Source organism: Lampetra fluviatilis, chromosome 63, assembly GCF_964198595.1.
Source record: "Lampetra fluviatilis chromosome 63, kcLamFluv1.1, whole genome shotgun sequence".
In the NCBI taxonomy this organism is placed as follows: domain Eukaryota; kingdom Metazoa; phylum Chordata; class Hyperoartia; order Petromyzontiformes; family Petromyzontidae; genus Lampetra; species Lampetra fluviatilis.
This window is the reverse complement of record NC_136337.1, coordinates 6788803-6809797: the sequence shown is the minus strand read 5'-3', so window position 1 is coordinate 6809797 and position 20995 is coordinate 6788803. Positions and strand designations below refer to the sequence as shown.

Genomic DNA, 20995 nt, shown 5'->3' with positions numbered 1-20995 from the left:
CACGTGACGTCACGGACGACACTCGCGCGCTCGTGACGTCATCCAAGTCACTCTCGCGCTCGTGACGTCACGCTCGTTACCGCTCGACCGCCCCCTAAACTGAATGTTACCCCTCGGCGCCACCCGGGGGAGTCGGGCAACCTGCGGGCTCCAGAGCCGCATGCGGCGGCTCTTTGGCTGCCCCCCCCGCCCCCCACCCCTAGCGGCTCTTTGGCTGCCCCCCCTTTGCGGACAGCCGATTTATTGACATCTGAACGCCGCCTCCTGTACACCAGGCGGGGGAGTCAACATCTCCCATCCACCGTGATGATGATGATGAGAGAGACGCAGACTCCAAATACACAGCAGCAGGCGTCAGGGTCGGGATCGAACACACGACCTCCTGTACACCAGGCGAGGGAGTTAACATCTCGCCACAAAAATGATTATCTCGCCAACCCAGACCAGTGGGAAGTGCGACTCGGGGTTTTATCGGTGGAAACGTCCAGAAGATGGGTTCTGGAAGTATCAAGTCTCAAGGATTATTACCCTTTTGATTCGGTTTATGTCTTTAGTGTCTCACGGTCAGATTCTGAAGTTGTTTGATGTTGACTGTTGTAAACACGAACACATTCCGCCCTACGTATTGCAAGGCTACTGCCAATGGCTCGGGTCTAATGTCCAAGCTCGATAAGGCATGCCTTTGCTGACACAATTCTGGCAATTCGCCTGATGAAGCTGGTTGCAATCACCAGCGAAACGTCGAACTCAGTTGTAAATGTTGTGGGTTTACTCGCCATCACACCAGTGTGTTGAAAAGCCAATTGCCACGTTTTGTTCACGTGGCAAACCTTAAAAATTGCCCGTGTCAGGTGGTGGTGGGTTAACGACACATTTATAATTACGCGATCTAACCCCGGGAAAAAAACTCCTCCACCTTTATAATGAACACTGGTCGCGAAAGTCTACGTTGTAAATTTGTTTGGGTTTCCCTTTCTCAAGTTTATTGGCTTTTTCTCCTCGGGGGAAGCCAAACTTGTGCCCCGGTGTGCGAGGTGGGATGTGGTCGTCTCGTGACAGACAGCTCGGACAGCCTTCACCCAAGCAGCGGCGTGACCACGGCAGACGATGGTGGAGTCTTTATTGAATTCTCTGCGCATCAATGCGCTTTTGTTAAAAAAAAAAACAAGTTGGGGGGTGAAGATTTCCCATGGCAGACTCAACAACTCCTCGCTTGCGTTCCCTCCAAGACAGAGAGCCGCATTCTCCGGACCACGCACACGACACGCGCGCGCTTCCCCTGCATGTGAAGTTAAACGTTTGGCGGTGCGTCTTATAATGTGGTTGGGGGCACAGGTGGGTGCATCGTCCAACCATCTCGGTCAGTCGGCCCACGGCACCTGCTAGGGTCTGTGACCATCCTGCCAGTGGGCGGTCGACACTTCACGTGGCCTCAACGTGCACCTAGCCTGGTACAGACGCCGTGGGGACGTCACCGCCACTTAGTGGTTGTTGTTGGTAGTATGCACACGTTGCGTGCTTCATGCGTGTCAACTGTCTTCATATATTTTGCCTTTTGTTGTATCGGTGAACCCCGGGGGTCACTCTTGCAGAGACGTTTTCTACCTCGGTGCCCGGTCTCTTCTCGACTTCTCAGCTGGTTACACAAAATCAGCTTGAGCCATGATGTGTATGGTGTGTCGGTGTGTCAATGTGTCGTGTGTGTGTGGGGAGCGGCGGTGCAGTGATTAGCGCGGCCGCGCTACAATCCCGGCGGCCAGAGTTCAATTCCCACTCACGGCCGACGCGAGTGACGATTATCTGAAGCGGCTCTGGGCCTCCCCGTGGTCGACTCGGCCTCAAATGAGTACCTGGTGCGGTGTGCAGTAAACATCGCCACTGGGGAGACAAAGGCGGTCGGGCGTGGTGCTGGCCACCCACCCCCTCGTGTGCCGTGCCAGCCTTCGTAGGTGCTCGCTAACAGCACTTGCCCCAACAGTCTGTTAAGGCTACACGGGGGATCTTTGTGAGTAGATCTGTATACGATTGGAGCGTGTCTTACTTTCCGGAGCGTCTTATAACCCAGGGTATACGTGCAGCAGCCCCATTCATAACGCACGGTCTCCCACAGGGATCCCAACAAACTCCGGTTAGCACGTTTGGCTACGCACAGTGCGAAAGAAATCCAACGTAAAAACGTACGTACAAACTGCCTTTCCACATTTACCAACCGCCGCCTCATCCCACGCGAAATAAACATGTGCTCGCGGTGCTCCGTGAAAATCCGCGATACAAATTTTTTTCGACGCCGCAAGCCGGTTTCACGGCAGCCCCAACGCCGAGCCAGAGAGCACGCGCAGAGGCAAGAGGATAAAGGCGCAGGCCCTGCAATTGCTTACACCACCACCGGCACAAGGGCCGCCACTCGAAGGAGCTCCAGAGCGGTGTTCCTCACTCATTGTCAGAGGGCGGGGGAAGATGAGGGGAGCCACTGTCGCTGACGAGATATCAGAAGTGCGAGGGCCGCCACAGTGCATGCAAGACGTTAATGCAATGCTGCGTATTGTCGGGGGGGGGGCACGTCAGGGGCCGCGCTAAAGAACACCGGGGGCCGCGTGTAATATCCGACATTAACACCGCACTGTGTACAATCCGACATTAACATCGCGCTGTGTACAATCCGACATTAACATCGCGCTGTGTAATATCCGACGTCATTCGCAGGAGCGAGCCATCGCGCGTGACGGTGCCACGGTCCAATTTTTGCCGAAATAAAAAAACGACACCGCAAAGTTACTCCAAGGGGACTGAACCACAACACAGTAGCAGCAGCAATCACCGCAATCCCCCCCCTAGCCCCCTTACTGGCAGACTAATGGCCCAGGTCACCCTTGCTCAATGAGATTCTCCCGGTCTCTTTGAGTTAAACTAAATAAAGTGAACGACGCGAGGTTTGGAATGGCGGAGTGCGCCGCCGCCGCCGCCGAGTCTCCGAGTCGCCCGGTCACTTTCCCTTCTTGAACTTCCCGCCGGCGGCCGGCTTGGATTTCTTCTTGGCCGAGCCCTTGGGCTCCGGCTGCTACAAAAAAAAAAAGTTCAAACAAGCCGGCCAAGCCAGTCGGTTAAAAGAACAAAGCGCCTTCGGGTTGTTGTTTTGGGGCGGCAGGGTGATGCAGTGTTGACACTCGCACCTTCAGATGAGCACGGTTGGCTACGTACGGTGCGAAAGACGTTCAACATGTGTACACACATACTCGCACGTCACAGCAAGAAGGGGCCTGGGTTCGATTACCGGACTTAGATGCCTTTCTTTGTTTAGTTTTTACTTTCACTACCCCTGTTCTGCAGAATGCGAGTCAGTGAGTGGAGTTTGTGTGATCTCCCCCTGTTCTACAGAGTGAGTGAGTGAAGTTTGTATGTTTTACCCCTGTCCTGCAGAGTGAGTGTAGTTTGTATGATCTCCCCCTTTTGTACAGAGTGAGTGGAGTTTGTATGATCTCCCCCTGTTCTACAGAGTGAGTCAGTGGAGTTTGTATGTTTTACCCCTGTTCTACAGAGTGAGTGAGTGGAGTTTGTATGTTTTCCTCCAGTCCTGCAGAGTGAGAGTGCGTGAGTAGAGTTTGTTGGTCTCCCCCTGTTCTGCATGGGTTTAATCCAGGTTCTCTAGTTTCCTCACGAAGCTAAAATAGACACAATGTAACCGGTATTGGCCAAAACATCGTACTTCTGAGAACTTACCTGCAGTCTCTATGCGAGTCTATGGGTCTCTATACAAGTCTATGAGTCAATATGCGAGTCTATGGGTATCTATACAAGTCTATGGGCGTATTTCTGTGATGGCATTTTGGGTGGCAGATTGGTGCCAGAAAGGTGCTTCACGTGTTGAGCAAAAAATCAACAAGTCACCGCATACGTACGGTGCGAAAGAAGTTCCACGTACTATACAGCCAACTACTAACGACTACTACTTAATATTTTATTGAGCTATACAGCTCTATTTCGGAAGCGACCTGGCCACAAATGATAACTCAACGAAGTGGCTTATCGCGTGGAAATGTATAGCAGCAGCCAAACACTCTAAACGCGTGGTGACGTTGATTCTAAATGCAGAGGGAAAAACCGGAGGACCCGGAGAAAATTCCACGCGACAACAGGGAGAGAGACGACACGCAAACTCCAAATATACAGCAGCAGGCGTCAGGGTCGGGATCGAACCCATGACCTCCTGTATACCAGGCGAGGTAGTTAACATCTCCTAGCCCCCGTAATGATGATGATTATGAGAGAGAGACACGCAAACTCCAAATATACAGCAGGCGTCAGGGTCGGGATCGAACCCACGACCTCCTGTATACCAGGCGAGGTCGTCAACATCTCCTAGCCACCGTAATGATGATGATTATGAGAGAGACACGCAAACTCCAAATATACAGCAGCAGGCGTCAGGGTCGGGATCGAACTCACGACCTCCTGTATACCAGGCGAGGTTGTCAACATCTCCTAGCCACCATGATAATGAGACCACAATTCGCCACACTTGATAACCTCCGGTGTAATGTGCTGTGGCGGGTAGGCTGAAACCCAGACTGGGCACCCAGGGCCTCAGCAGCGCTGGGCGCAGCGTCTCCGACCTTTCGAGCGACCCGACCAGACGAGCACCGACCCCAACGGAGGAAGCCGTTAACGGCGCTGGCACCGACCTTGCGTTTGGCGGAGGTGATGGAGCCGGTGATCTTGAAGAAGTCGTCCATGCGCACCTGCGTCGTCCCCTGCTTGCTCTTCAGCAACTTCTTCACTCCGTTGCGGATGCGGTCCTCGCTGCGGGCGCGAGAGGGGAGGGCATGGCGAGCGCGTCAAGCGTGCTAGCGCGTCAAGCGTGCTAGCGCGTCAAGCGTGCTAGCGCGTCAAGCGGGGTACCGACTAACGTCACGCGCGCGTTTAGAGAGGCGACGCTCACAACAATGAGCAGACCGCCGGGTGGCTAAAACGCAGCAGGTTGGCACAGTGGGGAGAGCACAGCTGGTGAATCTGCTGCTTTCAAACATCGCTGGGGCGTGCTAAGTGACAGCCCACTTCTGTGTGAATGCGGGGAGCTAGGAGGAGACCACGGGGAGCCAGGAGCAGACCGCCACGCACCACCGTCCTCGGCGGGGCAGTGCGTCAGGGCGTGCTGGGCGGACCGGTTGCCCTGCACGTGCTGGAAGATGCTGCAAAGTGGCTCTGTGGCTACGTGGGGGGGGGGGGGGGAGCTGATGTCCACTCAAAAAACATTTATTTATCTAAATATATATTTATTAAATGTGTTTTGACCTGTAGGAAGTCATGTGAAATAGCGTTCGCTAAATAAACACCACTGCCGCCGCCGCCGTCACCACCACCGTCACCGCCCCCTGGCCCTGCATCTCACTTAAACTGCTTCTCCTGCACCATGAAGGCCACCAGCCCCTCCTCGTCGGGCTCGATCCACTTCAGGTCCACCTCCTCGGCGTCCACCACGTCGGGCTTGAGGAACAGCTGCCTCGCCTCCTGGTACAGCCAGTTGTCCGGCACGGGGTACTTCTACTCGCACGCGGGGAGCCAGAGAGAGAGGGGGGGGGGACAGAGCGAGAAGGGGAGAGAGGGGAAGAGAGGAAAGAGAGAGCGGGTAGGGGAGATGAGGAGAGGGGACAAGAGCGAAGGAGAGGGGAGCAGAGAGGGTGAATGAATTGGACAGCCAGGTCCAGACTTACCACTATGATCATCATCATCACACACACACAAATCCACAGATCCCGTGTGTAGCCCACAGAAGACTGTTGGGGCGAGTGCTGCCTGTTGGGACAAGCACCTATGAAGGACAGCACGGCCACGCGAGGTAGTGTGGCCAGAACCACGCACGGCCACCGTTGATTCTCCAGTGTTGATGTTTACACGCTGCACCGGGTACTCATTTAAGGCTGAGTCGACCTAGAGGATGCCCATTCAGATAATCGTCACTGGTGTTGGCCTCTCGCTACCCACGTTGGCCCTGGTCACGGAGACGGAGCAATGAAATCGACTCGTGTGCAGGAGCTGGATGGATCGTCAAACTACCCAAATGGGATCGCGTGCACCGAACATCGCCCTGCACTGCTGTAAACCTAAAACTAAATCATTTTTATTTTACCGGGTAAGGCCCACTGAGCTGTATAGCTCTTTTTCAGAAGCAAGCAGGCCACAAGTGATAGCTAAACAAAGTGTTTTATCATCATTATGTGGAAATGTATAGCAACGTGATGTTGAATCTAATTGTGGAGGGAAAAACCAGAGGACGCGGAGAAAACTCCACGCGACAATGGGGAGAGAGACACGCAAACTCCAAATATACAGGAAGCGTCAGGGTTGGGATCGAACCCACGACCTCCTGTAGACCAGGCGAGGTAGTCATCATCTCCTAGCCACCGTGATGATGATGATGAGAGACGCAGACTCCAAATATACAGCAGCAGGCGTCTGGGCCGGAATCGAACCCACAACCTCCTGTAAACCAGGCGAGGTCGTCAACATCTCCTAGCCACCGAGATGCCCAGGACCCTCCTTAACACGAGACTCTTGAGACTCGACGAGCCTTTCCTGAGTAAATCAGCGTAGTCGCAATAATCAACAGCGATCGATCGTCACACCAACGCTGGATCGCGAGAGACGGAGGCATCATCCAGCAGCGGACAGTTCACGCTGGCGACGACGACGACGATGACAATGACGACGATGAGCAGGTGACGCCGCCCACCTTGGTGTCGATGTGCTGCAGGATGGCCTCGATGCGCTTGTATTGCCGCACGAGCTCGATGGCCCGCTTGGGCCCGATCCCCCTGATGGTCTCGCAGTAGTCGCAGCCCAGCAGGATACACAGGTCGATGAACTGTGGCGAGGGGTGGCGAGGGGTGGCGCAGCGGTCAGAGCACTGCGCTCCTAACACGATGACCCGAGTTCGATTCGACATCAGCGACGAATATCTGAACCAGTCCTGGGCCTCCTCGTTAGCTAGCCTCAAACGAGTGCGGTGTGTAAAACATCAGCGCTGGGGGTGTATTGGCCACACCGCACCCCCTCGTGTGCCGTGCCGGCCTTCATAGGTGCTACTCGCTAACAGCACTTGCCCCAACAGGCTGTTAAAGCTAAACGGAGGATGTTTGTCTTTGGGGGTGAGGGGGTAGCAATTGAAACAGGGTGGCAAGCGTAGCGCAGTGATGACACAAGTGCCTCACAGCGAGAAGGGCCGAGGTTCGATTCCCGACTCGAGCACTTTTCTGTATGAATGTTGAAATTATTTCGCACCGTACGTAGCTAACCGTGCTAATCAGAGGTGCGGGGGGGGGGGGAGTGAGTTTGTGTGTCGTCCCTCCGCCTGTCGTGCATGGGTTTCCTCCCTGATCTCCGGTATCCCTCCCATAGCTAAAATCAACACACGCAGTGCACCAAGCGGTATTGATCAAAACATCCCAACGTTGAAAGATTATCCGCAAATTACGACACTTGGGGTTAAACCTGGCAACATCGCCACCCCTACTGACGGTGCATCGCGGGCCTCTCGTCCTTTTTGAATCCTTTATATTAAGTTCACTTGCTTGCTTGCTTGCGCGCTTACGACCGTGAAAATCTTTCGGTCGTTTTTTAACCCACTTCCCGTGATCCAATGGAGCTGACATTTTGCACACAGACTCGTTGTGCGTGACAATTTATTTTCGTGAAAAATTTTTTCAAAAATTTTCAACTTTTTAGGAAAAAAATAATTTCATATTTTATTTAAAATACCAATGTGATAAAAATGAAACTCTTACTCAAGAAAACAGAAATCAATAATAAAATACAATGGATGCCACGCATATAAAGGATTTATAGTGAAAAACTTTGTTTTTACGGGTTATTTTTTTGAGCGGCTGTGACCCGACTGACAGCAGCAGCAGCGATGCAGCGACAGACACTACCTGGGACAGGTTTCACCATAATTACGCCTCATCGGGACAGCACAAGCAACAAACACCGCGAGGCCCGTTCGATAGGCCGATGGCAACCACGATGAAATCTGTAAATGATGGGAATATGCCATCATCGCAACGGCGGCAAAACCACGAGATTCAGACAACGCACAGACGCCGTGTCCACATGGCCTCTGTGCATTATAGAAAAACCATCAAGTTCCTGGATAAGTGGACCACCATCATCGTCATCCTCACCTCGTCATGTGAAAGCTTGATCTCCTCCAGAAGCTTCGTGAAGTGGAACTCCTGAATGGGCAGTTTTCTGGAAAATGTAACAGGCGGGGACTTTGATGGGAGACACACCGAGACAGACCGAGACACACCTATACCCGCCATTTGCCACTAAGTGACGATGACGTCACCACAGCGCCTGTGCCAGGCCAGGTGCACTTTGAGGCAGCGTGAAGTGTCAAAGGCTCGCTGACAGGTCTCGGGACAGACCCAGGTGCCGAGACACATACACACGAACACACAGACGGAGATAATATAAAGTCACACACACAGACAAACAGATACAGAGAGATAGAGGGTGACACAGACACAAAGAGACACAGAAACAGGCGGAGACAGAGACAAAGTTCCCCCGTAGAGCTGTAAGACTTTCGATTCAAGTGCTGTTAGCGAGTATCAACAATGAAGGCCGGCACGGCACACGAGGGGGTGGGTGGCCAGCACCACGCCCGGCCGCTTCGTCTCCCCAGTGGCGATGTTTACACACCGCACCAGGTACTCATTTGAGGCCGAGTCGACCTACACACACAAACTCTATCCCACACAGGCGCGCTCACGCTCCCACGCGCACACACTCTCACGCGCACACACTCTCACGCGCACACACTCTCACGTGCACACACTCTCACGCGCACACACTCTCACGCGCACACACTCTCACGCGCACACACTCTCACGCGCACACACTCTCACGCGCACACACTCTCACGCGCACACACTCTCACGCGCACACACTCTCACGCGCACACTCTCACGCGCACACACTCTCACGCGCACACACTCTCACGCGCACACTCTCACGCACACACACTCTCACACACACGCGCGTCGCAACGTACTTGGCCTCGCTGGCCGTCAGGTGGCGCAGCAGGACTCCGGTGCCAAACGTGAGCCCGTCCATGTCCTCGGTGGCCGTGGCAAACACCTTGCCGGCCTTCACCAGCGCGGCACAGCTCGCCTCCGCCTCGCAGGGGGCCTACCACGCACACAACGACAAAGCGTCACACACACAGCTTCATACACGCAGCGTTATGCAGAATAGCATACACCGCACACACATAGTCACACACTGAGTGAGGCAGGTGCAGCCACCCAGAGCGTCACGCACGCATGATCATAAACGCAGTGGGGCACGCGCAGCCAAACGCAGCATCACGTACGAAGCGTCTCGCACATATTGCGTCACAACAATATTTAACGGGGAGGTGGGTGGGGGGCTTCGTCTCTGCCGACCTTGCCCGCCTCCCCCTTCCGCCGGCCTCAGGGGAGGCTCTGGGGAGATGAGGGAGGGAGGACTGTTAGCGAGCTCCCGTTGAGGACACACGCTTGTCGCGCACCTCCACGTAGGGGACGCCCATGAGCCGCAGCAGCCGCTTGCACTCGTCGTTGTGCTGCCGCGTGACGCGCACCAGCCGCTTGCTGAACTTCCCCACGTTTTCCACCTCGCCTGCGACGCACGCGCAACAAAGACACGAGAGAATACGCTGATGATGATGATTATTACTCCGCTTGTTCAACCACGAAAGTCTCACCGAGTCCCGAGACTCTTTCGCAGGAGGGTCCTGCCAAGTGTTACGCAGTGACGTGTCGAAGGCTCGCTGGCAGCTCACGGGAGAGGCCCAGGTGCCATGGGTTGACCGAGATGACTGACAAGAGGTGCTATCTCTGCGCCCCACTGAGCCGACTCGCTGCGTTCTATCTGCCCTCTGCTATGCTCGTTGTTGTGAGCATCGCTCCTCTGCCCCCCTCCGCCGTTGGTGACTGCCTCCAACTGCCCAGGAGCGTCCTTCACATAGGCCGGTCTTGACACCGATGGTCCACTCAGCTCCACATCCTCCTGTACCACATCAAGTCCACATCTCTTATCCAGCCCGTGTCATGCCCGTTTAGCACCCTCTATCTGGCCAAACAGAAGCTGCTTCGGCATACGGTGGGCTGGGCATATGGGCTACACGACCCACACAAATATACACACAGCCGCTAACATACGCACACGCACGCCTCCTCACCAGCCTCCTCAGCTGCCACCAGCTGCTTCTCGGCCTCCACTCTGCGCTCCGCTCGCTTCGCCAGCTGCAACCAATTAGCACAGTAATTAATACCCACAATGCACCGGGCCCAACGTCGTTGAGCCATGGTGGCGAGAGCAGCCACGGTGACGAGACGTTATCTCCCTCCCCTGGTTTACAAGAGGTCATGGGTCCGATGCCTGTATATGTGGAGTTTGCATGTCTCTCTCTCCGTGGTCGCATGGATTTCTCCGTTTTTACCTCCACATTTAGAAACAACGTGCATTTAGAGCATGTGGCTGCTATAAATTATCACGTGATAAGCCACTTCGTTAAGCTATAATTTGTGCCTAGGTAGCTGAAAGCAGCGGCGGTGATTGGCGCGGATACCTCTCCCGACTTGAGCTGCGGAGGTTTCCCGTCGAACACGTACACGGGCTTGATGCCGTTCTCTATCATGCGGATCGTGCGGTAGAAGAGTCCGACCAGGTGGCTGTAGGCACCATCGCACGGTCACAAACGCACAGCAACAACAATAATCACATAAAGCACACGATCACGTTCACACAATCGCATTCACACGAGCACATTTCCAGTCACATTTACAAGATCACAATTGCACAATCTCATTGACAGAATCAACGATAGAATTGCACTATCTGCACTTCCTGTTTTCCCTGATCATGGATCGATCCGCTGACCTTCCCGTTCACCAAATGTGCTCACGCTGCCCAATGTCCACGCTTTTGCGAAAAGACAAGAGGAATATTCCACAGCCACATTCTCATCAAATTACCCACTTGCCATATTAATCAGAAAAACCTTGATAGATCCACGGACCTCCTTGTTATCCGAGCATCCGTTCTCTGTGGCAGGCCGGGTAGGAAAGTGCTGCCTGTCCTCGACTGTGTGTGGACCAGAGGGCACTTGAAGAAAGTATCTCAGAGGTAGGTCTGTGATATCCGCTTCCGTCTCTAACACAAATCGGCGCACTGCTCTGCGCTCCTGTCGTGTTTTTCGTAATTGTTGGTTGTCGCAACTCCCTGACCCCATACCCCTACTGGACATCTGTGGGAAAAGAGCTCCGTAGCTCATCGGATTCCTCCTCCAATCTAAAGAAAGATCCTGAGATTTCCGAACGGACCCTTCTTCTCGTTACGCGACGCCGACTTTCACAGGCGGGGTAAGATAGGGAAAATAAAAGTGTGTTAATGAAAACAAAATAAAGAGAGTAAAGCATCACCTGGTGGTCTCTCCGTCCTCGGAGGTGAGAGTGTTTCCGTCCTGCCGCACGGCGATCAGGAACTGGTAGATGCTCATCGACGCGTCAATAGCGATTTTGCGACCTACAAGAGACACAAAGGCAAAGATCAATCACCCTCGGAGCCTTTAAACAGGCCGATGGAACAAGCGCTGTTAGCGAGTGCCTATGAACGCCGGCACGGCACACGAGGTGGTGGGTGGCCAGCGCCACGACCAGGCCACCTAAGTCTCCCCTGTGCTGATGTTTACACACCACATGACTAAAAAAATTGTGGTAACATCACCGCAGCATTTGTGCCAGGCTAGGTGCACTTTGTGGCCATGTAATATGTAATGAAGGTTCACTGGCAGGTCCCAGGACAGACTATACTTTGATTGAGATGACTGGCACAGTGACACACTGAAAGTAAACGTACAATAACAGTGACAAACACTATGAAAATTACTCTAATACACACTGCCACACTATGACACAATGGGAGGCAGTGGTGCAAGATAAGTCAGTCTGGGTCTATGAACTTGTCATAATACTAATCCCCAATACTGTAATATTAAACTTGCCTAGGTCTGGCTCTATGAGCATAAATGGTTAACATACAACCCCTATGTAAGCCCCAGTGAGCCTCAGTCTGGCTCTGTGAGCCCCAGTGATTAACACTGAACCCTATGCGAACCTTAGTCTGGCTCTGTGAGCCTCAGTGATTAGCACTGAACTCTTTTAGAACCTTAGTCTGGCTCCGAGCCTTAGTGATTAACACTGAACTCTATGGGAGCCTTTGCCTGGTTCTGAGTCTCAGTAATTAACACTGAGCCCTATGCGAGCCTGGCTCTGTGAGCCTCATTAACACTGAACCCTGTCATGGCTCTGTGAGTCTCATTAACACTGAACACTGTCATGGCTCTGTGAGCCTCATTAACACTGAACACTATCATGGCTCTGTGAGCCTCATTAACACTGAACCCTGTCATGGCTCTGTGAGTCTCATTAACACTGAACACTGTCATGGCTCTGTGAGCCTCATTAACACTGAACCCTATCATGGCTCCGTGAGCCTCATTAACACTGAACCCTGTCATGGCTCTGTGAGTCTCATTAACACTGAACCCTATCATGGCTCTGTGAGTCTCATTAACACTGAACCCTATCATGGCTCTGTGAGTCTCATTAACACTGAACCCTGTCATGGCTCTGTGAGTCTCATTAACACTGAACACTGTCATGGCTCTGTGAGCCTCATTAACACTGAACACTGTCATGGCTCTGTGAGTCTCATTAACACTGAACCCTATCATGGCTCTGTGAGTCTCATTAACACTGAACCCTATCATGGCTCTGTGAGTCTCATTAACACTGAACCCTGTCATGGCTCTGTGAGTCTCATTAACACTGAACCCTGTCATGGCTCCGTGAGCCTCATTAACACTGAACCCTGTCATGGCTCTGTGAGTCTCATTAACACTGAACCCTATCATGGCTCTGTGAGTCTCATTAACACTGAACCCTGTCATGGCTCTGTGAGTCTCATTAACACTGAACCCTATCATGGCTCTGTGAGTCTCATTAACACTGAACCCTATCATGGCTCTGTGAGTCTCATTAACACTGAACCCTATCATGGCTCTGTGAGTCTCATTAACACTGAACACTGTCATGGCTCTGTGAGCCTCATTAACACTGAACCCTGTCATGGCTCCGTGAGCCTCATTAACACTGAACCCTGTCATGGCTCTGTGAGCCGCATTAACACTGAACCCTGTCATGGCTCTGTGAGCCTCATTAACACTGAACCCTGTCATGGCTCCGTGAGTCTCATTAACACTGAACACTGTCATGGCTCTGTGAGCCTCATTAACACTGAACCCTGTCATGGCTCCGTGAGTCTCATTAACACTGAACCCTATAGGGAGCCTCAGCCAGACTCAGCGGTCTTAACAAACGCGCAGATATTTTGTTTTAAACTAAATCGGCGCAACGGACCAAAGTAGCTCTTGATGTCGTTTTCCTTCATGGCTCCAGGTGCCACGTCCGCGATGAGCTTGGTGAGGCCGTGTATTCCCATCGTCGGCGCGCGCGCGTGCTAAATGTTTAAGTTGTTAAAGATTGTTAAAGTAGCGAGCGGGGCGAAGGGGTCTTTAACTTCGTCCGTCAGGCTTGCGGCCTGGTCGCACTTTTCCCGCGCTTTCGCGTGTGACGTCACCGTCGCGGTGGGAGCGCTTGCTACGGTGGCCTCTCCGTCCCCCACATCCGGGGATGAGTTTCGCGTTTCGTAAATAGCGTTTGAAATCAAATGGGGCCAGCATCAAAGTATGAAAAAATAAGAATATGTTTTTTCCCTTTCTGGCAATAAAACAGGAGTTGTGTCCAGATATTCAAACACCAAAATATAAACTTTTTGCAAGGAATCAAGAACGAGATTAACCACCACACGTACTTGTGTTAAATATGCAAACAAACATGCTCTGATGCTAATCTGTGCATTGCCTTTGAAACTGATTGTCCTACATCAGACACAGCAGCAGCCTTCTTCATGGCCTCGTCTCACCACCAGTGCCAGACCACAGAACAACGCCAAAAGGCGAACAGCACAGAGACAATGGCACGATCAGATCATTAATAATATATCGGGGTTAGCAGCTACGACATGGGATCTTTTTTCAAGCAGAAAAGTATGGAAAAATAAGAATAGGTTTAAGCCTTTCTGGAAATAAAAACCAGGAGTCGTGTTAAGATGTTTAAACACCAAATAGATTCAACCTTTTGCAAGGAATCAACTTGCTGCATTAATCACGCACGGTATATGTGGTGAAAATGCAAACAAACATGTTCTGATAATATATGTTTGGCATTGTCTTTGAAACTGATTTAAATCATAAATACGCAGGTAACAGGAATGTACAGAATCAGAAAACAGTATTTACTTAAAATACTGGAGGAGAAATCCGATGAGCCATGAAGCTCTTTGTTCCATAGACGTCCAGTAGGGACACGAGGTCAGGACGTTACAACGACAACAGCAGCACAAACACAACAACAGTGACTCGTACCTGTCAACACCTTATCAGGGCCCTGCCTTGTTACACACAAACTCACACTACACTACTATACACTATACACTACACTACTATACACTACACTATTATACTCTATACACTACTATACACTACACTACTATACACTATACACTACTATACACTACACTACTATACACTACACTATACACTACACTACTTTACACTACACTACTATATACCTGTCAACACCTTATCAGTGCCCTACCTTGTTACACACAAACTCAGACATCATCGGTCACCCCGTGGCCCTTATAAATCTCAACGTTCATCCTACGAAGTCACGATACACTACACTGCTATACACTATACACTACTATACACTACACTATACACTACTGTACACGACACACTACACTACTATACACACTACACTACTATACACTCTACACTACACTACTATACACTACACTACTATACACTACACACTACACTACTATACACTACACTGCTATACACTATACACTACTATACACTACTATACACTACACTATACACTACTATACACTACACACTACACTACTATACACTCTACACTACACTACTATACACTCTACACTACACTACTATACACTACACTAGTATACACTACACACTACACTACTATACACTACACTACTATACACTACACTATACACTACTATACACTACACTACTATACACTACACACTACTATACACTACACTACTATACACTACACACTACACTACTATACACTACACTATACACTACTATACACTACACTACTATACACTACACACTACTATACACTACACTACTATACACTACACACTACACTACTATACACTACACTATACACTACTATACACTACACTACTATACACTACACACTACTATACACTACACTACTATACACTACACACTACACTACTATACACTACACTATACACTACACTACTATACACTACACTACTACAAACCTGTCAACCCTTATCAATTCCCTACCTTGTTACAGACCAACTCAGACTTCATTGATCACCCCGTGGCCCTTATAAATCTCAACGTTCATCCTACAAAGTCCCATCACAAGGGAGAAACACAAACAAATAAACAAATGTTTTATATTTGTTGCCCGTATTGAAACGGCTGTACGCCGTATGGACCTGAAAACTCAATTTCCCTGCACAAGAATACGGGGTGAACCTTATGGGTTAACAGCCACGAGTCCAAAGTATAGGTAAGGTAAACAAATCACTAAAGTCTGAAAAAAAATAAGAATACGTTTTACCCTTTCTGGCAATCAAACAGGAGATGTTAAGATGTTTCAGACAGCAAATAGATTCAACCTTTCGCAAGGAATCATCATGTCTGCGGCATTAACCACGCACAGTACTTTGTACGTGATGTTCAGATTTGTGTACAATTGATTTTAGGTGTATCTTGTAATGTTATTGCTTGTTGCGGTTGAACCCAAATCAAGAGCCGAATGGCTCACAGGGTAAATCCTAATAAATGAACTTAACTGAACTTTGGTGAACATGCAAACAAACATGTTCTGATAACATTTTCTGATAAAAATCATCATTAATTGTCTGAAAACTTCTTACAAAATAAACAAAGTCGAAGGACCCTCCTGAAAGAGTGTGGCTCTCCTGGATACGTTAACATTTTCAATATAATTAGTAATATTTAACATCTGTTGGTGTGCGCCCGTCTTTATAAATTAGCCCATAACGATCATCATTATCGTGGCCATCTCACAGAGATCCACTGTCTTTGGCAGTGCTAACAGTGACATGGCAAGACGTGCTGCTGCTGGTGACGCAACACGTGCCACGGGGAGCGGTGGCGCATTGGTTAGCGCACTGAACTACCAACTCCGAGTTCCACTCAATACCAGTGGCGAATATCTGAACCGGTCCTGGGCCTCCCCTAGGTAGCCACAAATGAGTGTGAGCCTCCCCTGGGTCAGACACGGCATCCAATGAGTATTGAGTGCAGTGTGTGAACATCGCCACTGGGGAGACAAAGGCGGCCGGGCGTGGTTCTGTCCACACGTGTGCCGTGCCGGCCTTCATAGGTGCTGCTCGCTAACAGCACGTGCCCCATCAGCCAGCGAAGGCGATACGGGGATAATCTTTCTTTATCTTAAGTGCCACCGATACATTAAACCACTGCACCACAGCAGGCTTCTTCTGGGACCTTCTTTGAAGCTGTTGCGAAACATGATTCTATGGCTGGTGTTAAGCGGTAGAGCGTTTGCTACTGTGTGTCTATATGGCTCTGTGTGTGTAGGGTTGTGTGTGTGTAGGGTTGTGTGTGTCATGGTTCTGTGTGTTTAGAGTTGTGTGAGTGTATGGTTGTGTGTGTGTAAGATTATGTGTCATGGTTCTGTGTGTATGGTTCTTTGTGTAGGGTACTGTGTGTAGGATGCTGTGTATAGGGTTATGTGTTTAGGGTGCTGTGTATAGGGTATGATGTATGGGGTATTACGTATCGGCTGTGCGTGTGGCACTGTTGACTCTGCCAGACAGACCTCACAGAGACATACAGTATGTCACAGTCACTGAGTGCCCTGGCACATTGGTTAATGATTTGAACGGGTGAGAGAGTGATGGGGTGAGTGGATAAGCGGCAGCGTTGCTGACTTGGCAAACGGGCGAGTAAACGAATGAGTGGGTGAGTTTCTGAACGACTTGGCAAATGAACGAGTCAACGAATGAGTGGGTGAGTTTCTGAATGACTTGGCAAATGAACGAGTAAACGAATGAGTGGGTGAGTTTCTGAACGACTTGGCAAATGAACGAGTAAACGAATGAGTGGGTGAGTTTCTGAATGACTTGGCAAATGAACGAGTCAACGAATGAGTGGGTGAGTTTCTGAATGACTTGGCAAATGAACGAGTCAACGAATGAGTGGGTGAGTTTCTGAATGACTTGGCAAATGAATGAGTAAACGAATGAGTGAGTGAGTTTCTGAATGACTTGGCAAATGAATGAGTAAACGAATGAGTGGGTGAGTTTCTGAATGACTTGGCAAATGAACGAGTCAACGAATGAGTGGGTGAGTTTCTGAATGACTTGGCAAATGAACGAGTAAACGAATGAGTGGGTGAGTTTCTGAATGACTTGGCAAATGAACGAGTCAATGAATGAGTGGGTGAGTTTCTGAATGACTTGGCAAATGAACGAGTCAATGAATGAGTGGGTGAGTTTCTGAATGACTTGGCAAATGAACGAGTGAATGAATGAGTGGGTGAGTTTCTGAATGACTTGGCAAATGAACGAGTCAATGAATGAGTGGGTGAGTTTCTGAATGACTTGGCAAATGAACGAGTCAACGAATGAGTGGGTGAGTTTCTGAATGACTTGGCAAATGAATGAGTAAACGAATGAGTGAGTGAGTTTCTGAATGACTTGGCAAATGAATGAGTAAACGAATGAGTGGGTGAGTTTCTGAATGACTTGGCAAATGAACGAGTCAACGAATGAGTGTGTGAGTTTCTGAATGACTTGGCAAATGAACGAGTGAATGAATGAGTGTGTGAGTTTCTGAATGACTTGGCAAATGAACGAGTCAACGAATGAGTGGGTGAGTTTCTGAATGACTTGTCAAATGAACGAGTGAATGCATGAGTGTGTGGATGAGTTACTGAGGTGACTTGGCAAATGAACTAACTGGCTGTTACTTCAATGTGGAATGGTGGGCCTACAGACTATGAGGATCTTATTTGCCAATGGGTTAATCCGGCCCTGATGGTAATGTGGAGTATTAGGGCAGTGTGGATTATCTGGGAAATTGAATTTAACGAAATCCCGACTGTTTGTTGTGGGACATGAAGACATTCTCCCCGTGCTGTGTACAACACTCGATACAGACATCAATAACACTGCCTTCAAAAGAAAAAAAGAACAAAACCCGTGCAATAAAAGCGTGTCACAAACATTTACAACCACCACATCATTTCGTGCGAAACACTTTATTATCGGGAGAAGAACGGTTTCACACGGAGGCTTTCGCGACAGATATCCATAATACAGGGGGGGGGGGGGGGGGTTGGGGTTAGATATATAAATGTGTCGTTAAACCCGCCACCACCCGACACAGCTAATTAGTAAGGTTTGTCACGTAAACAGAACGTGCCAATTCGTTACAACCACAACCAAAACAACAAAAAACTATTACGTAAAAGAAGGGTATTGACCCGAAAAGTTGCCCATGATATATTTATTCTGCCGGGTTCGTCGTGTTATTGACGAGTTCTGTGCAAATAACACGAGAGCGCACACACGCACACACACGCACGCACACACGTGGAGATGTGGGTCCCGTGTCATATCGGGACGCGTGGCAACCGCTCCAGGGCTGCCCGGCCTCTCTGCACACGGCACAACGTGGGGGGCGGGGCGGGTGGGGGGGTCTCTGCACACCTCCCGCGTCTCTGCTGCTGATGCTGTTGTTGCTGCACACGGCCCCACGTGGCCGGTGACGTAGGGAGGGCGAGGGGGGGGGTGTCCCCCCATCTCTGCACGCGGAACCAACCACGTGGGTGGGTCTGGAGGGAAGGGGTGGGGGTCGCCCATCACTGCACACGGAACCAACCACGTGGGTGGGTCGGGAGGGGGGTCCCGGCTCTGCACGCGGAACAAACCACGTGGGTGAGTCGGGAGGGAAGGGTGGGGGTGTCACCCATCTCTGCACGCGGGACAAACCACGTGGGTGGGTCGGTAGGGGGGGGGGTCCCGGCTCTGCACACGGACCCACTCGTGCCTCTGTGCGCGTGGGGAGCGGTGGGGTAGCGGTTAGCGCTACGAACCCGGCGACCCGAGTTCGATTCCCGCTCACGGGCAACAACGGTGACGATTATCTGAACCGGTCCAGGGCCCTTCCCCTAGGTCGACTCGGCGTCAAACGAGTACCTGTGTAAAACATCGCCACTGGGGAGACAAAGGCGGCCACGCGTGGTGCTGGCTACCCACCCCCTCCGTGTGCCGTGCCGGCCTTCATAGGTGCTCGCTAACAGCACTTGCCCCTACAGTCTGTTAAGGCTACACGGGGGATATTTGTGTCGTGCACCCGGCACTTGCTTCAAATCTGCTCAAGCGATCCGGGGAGTTTTGTCTTTGCACGCGGCGCGCGATTGGTGGCGCAGCGGTTAGCGCAGCGCTCCGAACCCGGCAGAGATCCGAGTTCGATTCCCGCTCACGGCCACCACCGGCACCGCTGACGATGATCTGAACCGGTGCCGGGCCTCCCCTAGGTCGACTCAGCATCACACGTGTGCGTACCTGGTTTCTTTGGTGTGTAAACCTCTCCACTAGGGAGACAAAGTCCTTAATCTAAGTTGTCTTGTGGTTGTTGTTGGTTGTTTGACTTGCATCCCACTGGAAAAGACAGCAAATTTTGTGTTTGCACTTAGTCAACATATTCACTTTAAGATGTTTTTTGTTCATCTTCTTGGTTCTTTCGGTAAAGTCACGTGACTTTACCGAAAGAACCAAGAAGATGAATCCCTGCAGTCACGAAAGCTTTCAATCGAAATTTTTTGTTCATGTTTTTTGTTTGTTGCGGTTGCACCCAATTCAAGAGCCGAATGGCTCACAAGGCTATACCTAATACATGAACTTGAACTTGAAAGGCGGCCGGACGCGTAAGTGCTGTCCACCCCCCATCTCTCTTACTGGACATCTGTGAAAAAATAACTTTATAGCTCATCGGATTCCGGGCCGTCATAGGTGCTCGCCCCAACGGTGTTGTTAAGGCGGCTACACGGGGAATATTTTACTGGTAGGAACCTCCTGGTTACACCAGCCCACAGGGGATTATTGTGTCCGTCCGTCTGTCGTGTATCCAAAAATGGGAGTGGTGGGGCTGGGTGGGGAGGGGAGGGGCTGGGAGGGGAGGGGCTGGGTGGGGAGGGGCTGGTCACCCCGTGGTGTGTTCTTTGGGGCCGTCCATAAATGACGTCACGCACCTGGGGGGGGGGGGTTGAGAAATGTGACGTCACATCAAAATGCGCAACTTTAAATAAATATAGAATTGTTATAACAACACTCCTACAACATCAGAGTGCAGCGCCACATTAAATACGCACTACAATGACAATAGTTTAAAGCAATTTGAAGCATTTTTATTTTCAAAATGGAAATATGGTTTTGGGGGTGGGGGGCAGAGATTTGTGATGTCATATTTGAGGGGGGGTCTGACTTTTTGTGACGCCGTGTGACGAAGGGGGGGGGGGGGTCAAAAATCGTCCAAAATCGCGTGACGTCATTTATGGACGGCCCCTTTACCCCCTTTTACCTACCCCCCTTCTGCATGGGTCTCCTCCTGCATCTCAGTTTTCCTCTCGTGCCTGTCAACCCAAACTGTTCAGCCCGTATTCTTGTGCAGGGAAATCGAGTTTTCAGGTCCACACGTCGTACAGCCGTTTAAATACGGGCACAAAGATGTAAAATGTGTTGTCTATGTGTTTGTGTTTAT

At 50.7% G+C, this 20995-nt stretch overlaps 1 protein-coding gene across 2 annotated transcripts; it reads right to left on the bottom strand.

Annotated features, from left to right (window-relative positions):
* Nucleotides 1-1109: 1109 nt before the first annotated feature.
* Nucleotides 1110-13666, bottom strand: FEN1 (flap structure-specific endonuclease 1). 2 transcript variants are annotated; one of them, XM_078882140.1, is made up of 11 exons: nt 13461-13666; nt 11463-11565; nt 10610-10712; nt 10220-10283; nt 9548-9657; nt 9050-9186; nt 8175-8241; nt 6728-6859; nt 5387-5538; nt 4680-4797; nt 1110-3058 (listed from the first exon to the last, which is right to left on the bottom strand). In XM_078882140.1, exons 1-11 carry the CDS (start codon nt 13540-13542, stop codon nt 2984-2986), a joined length of 1143 nt encoding a protein of 380 aa, XP_078738266.1. In that variant the 5' UTR covers nt 13543-13666; the 3' UTR covers nt 1110-2983. The 2 variants fall into 2 exon arrangements, with proteins under 2 accessions (XP_078738266.1, XP_078738267.1); XM_078882141.1 differs by having other exon boundaries at nt 1110-3055.
* Between the last annotated feature and the right edge of the window lie 7329 nt (nt 13667-20995).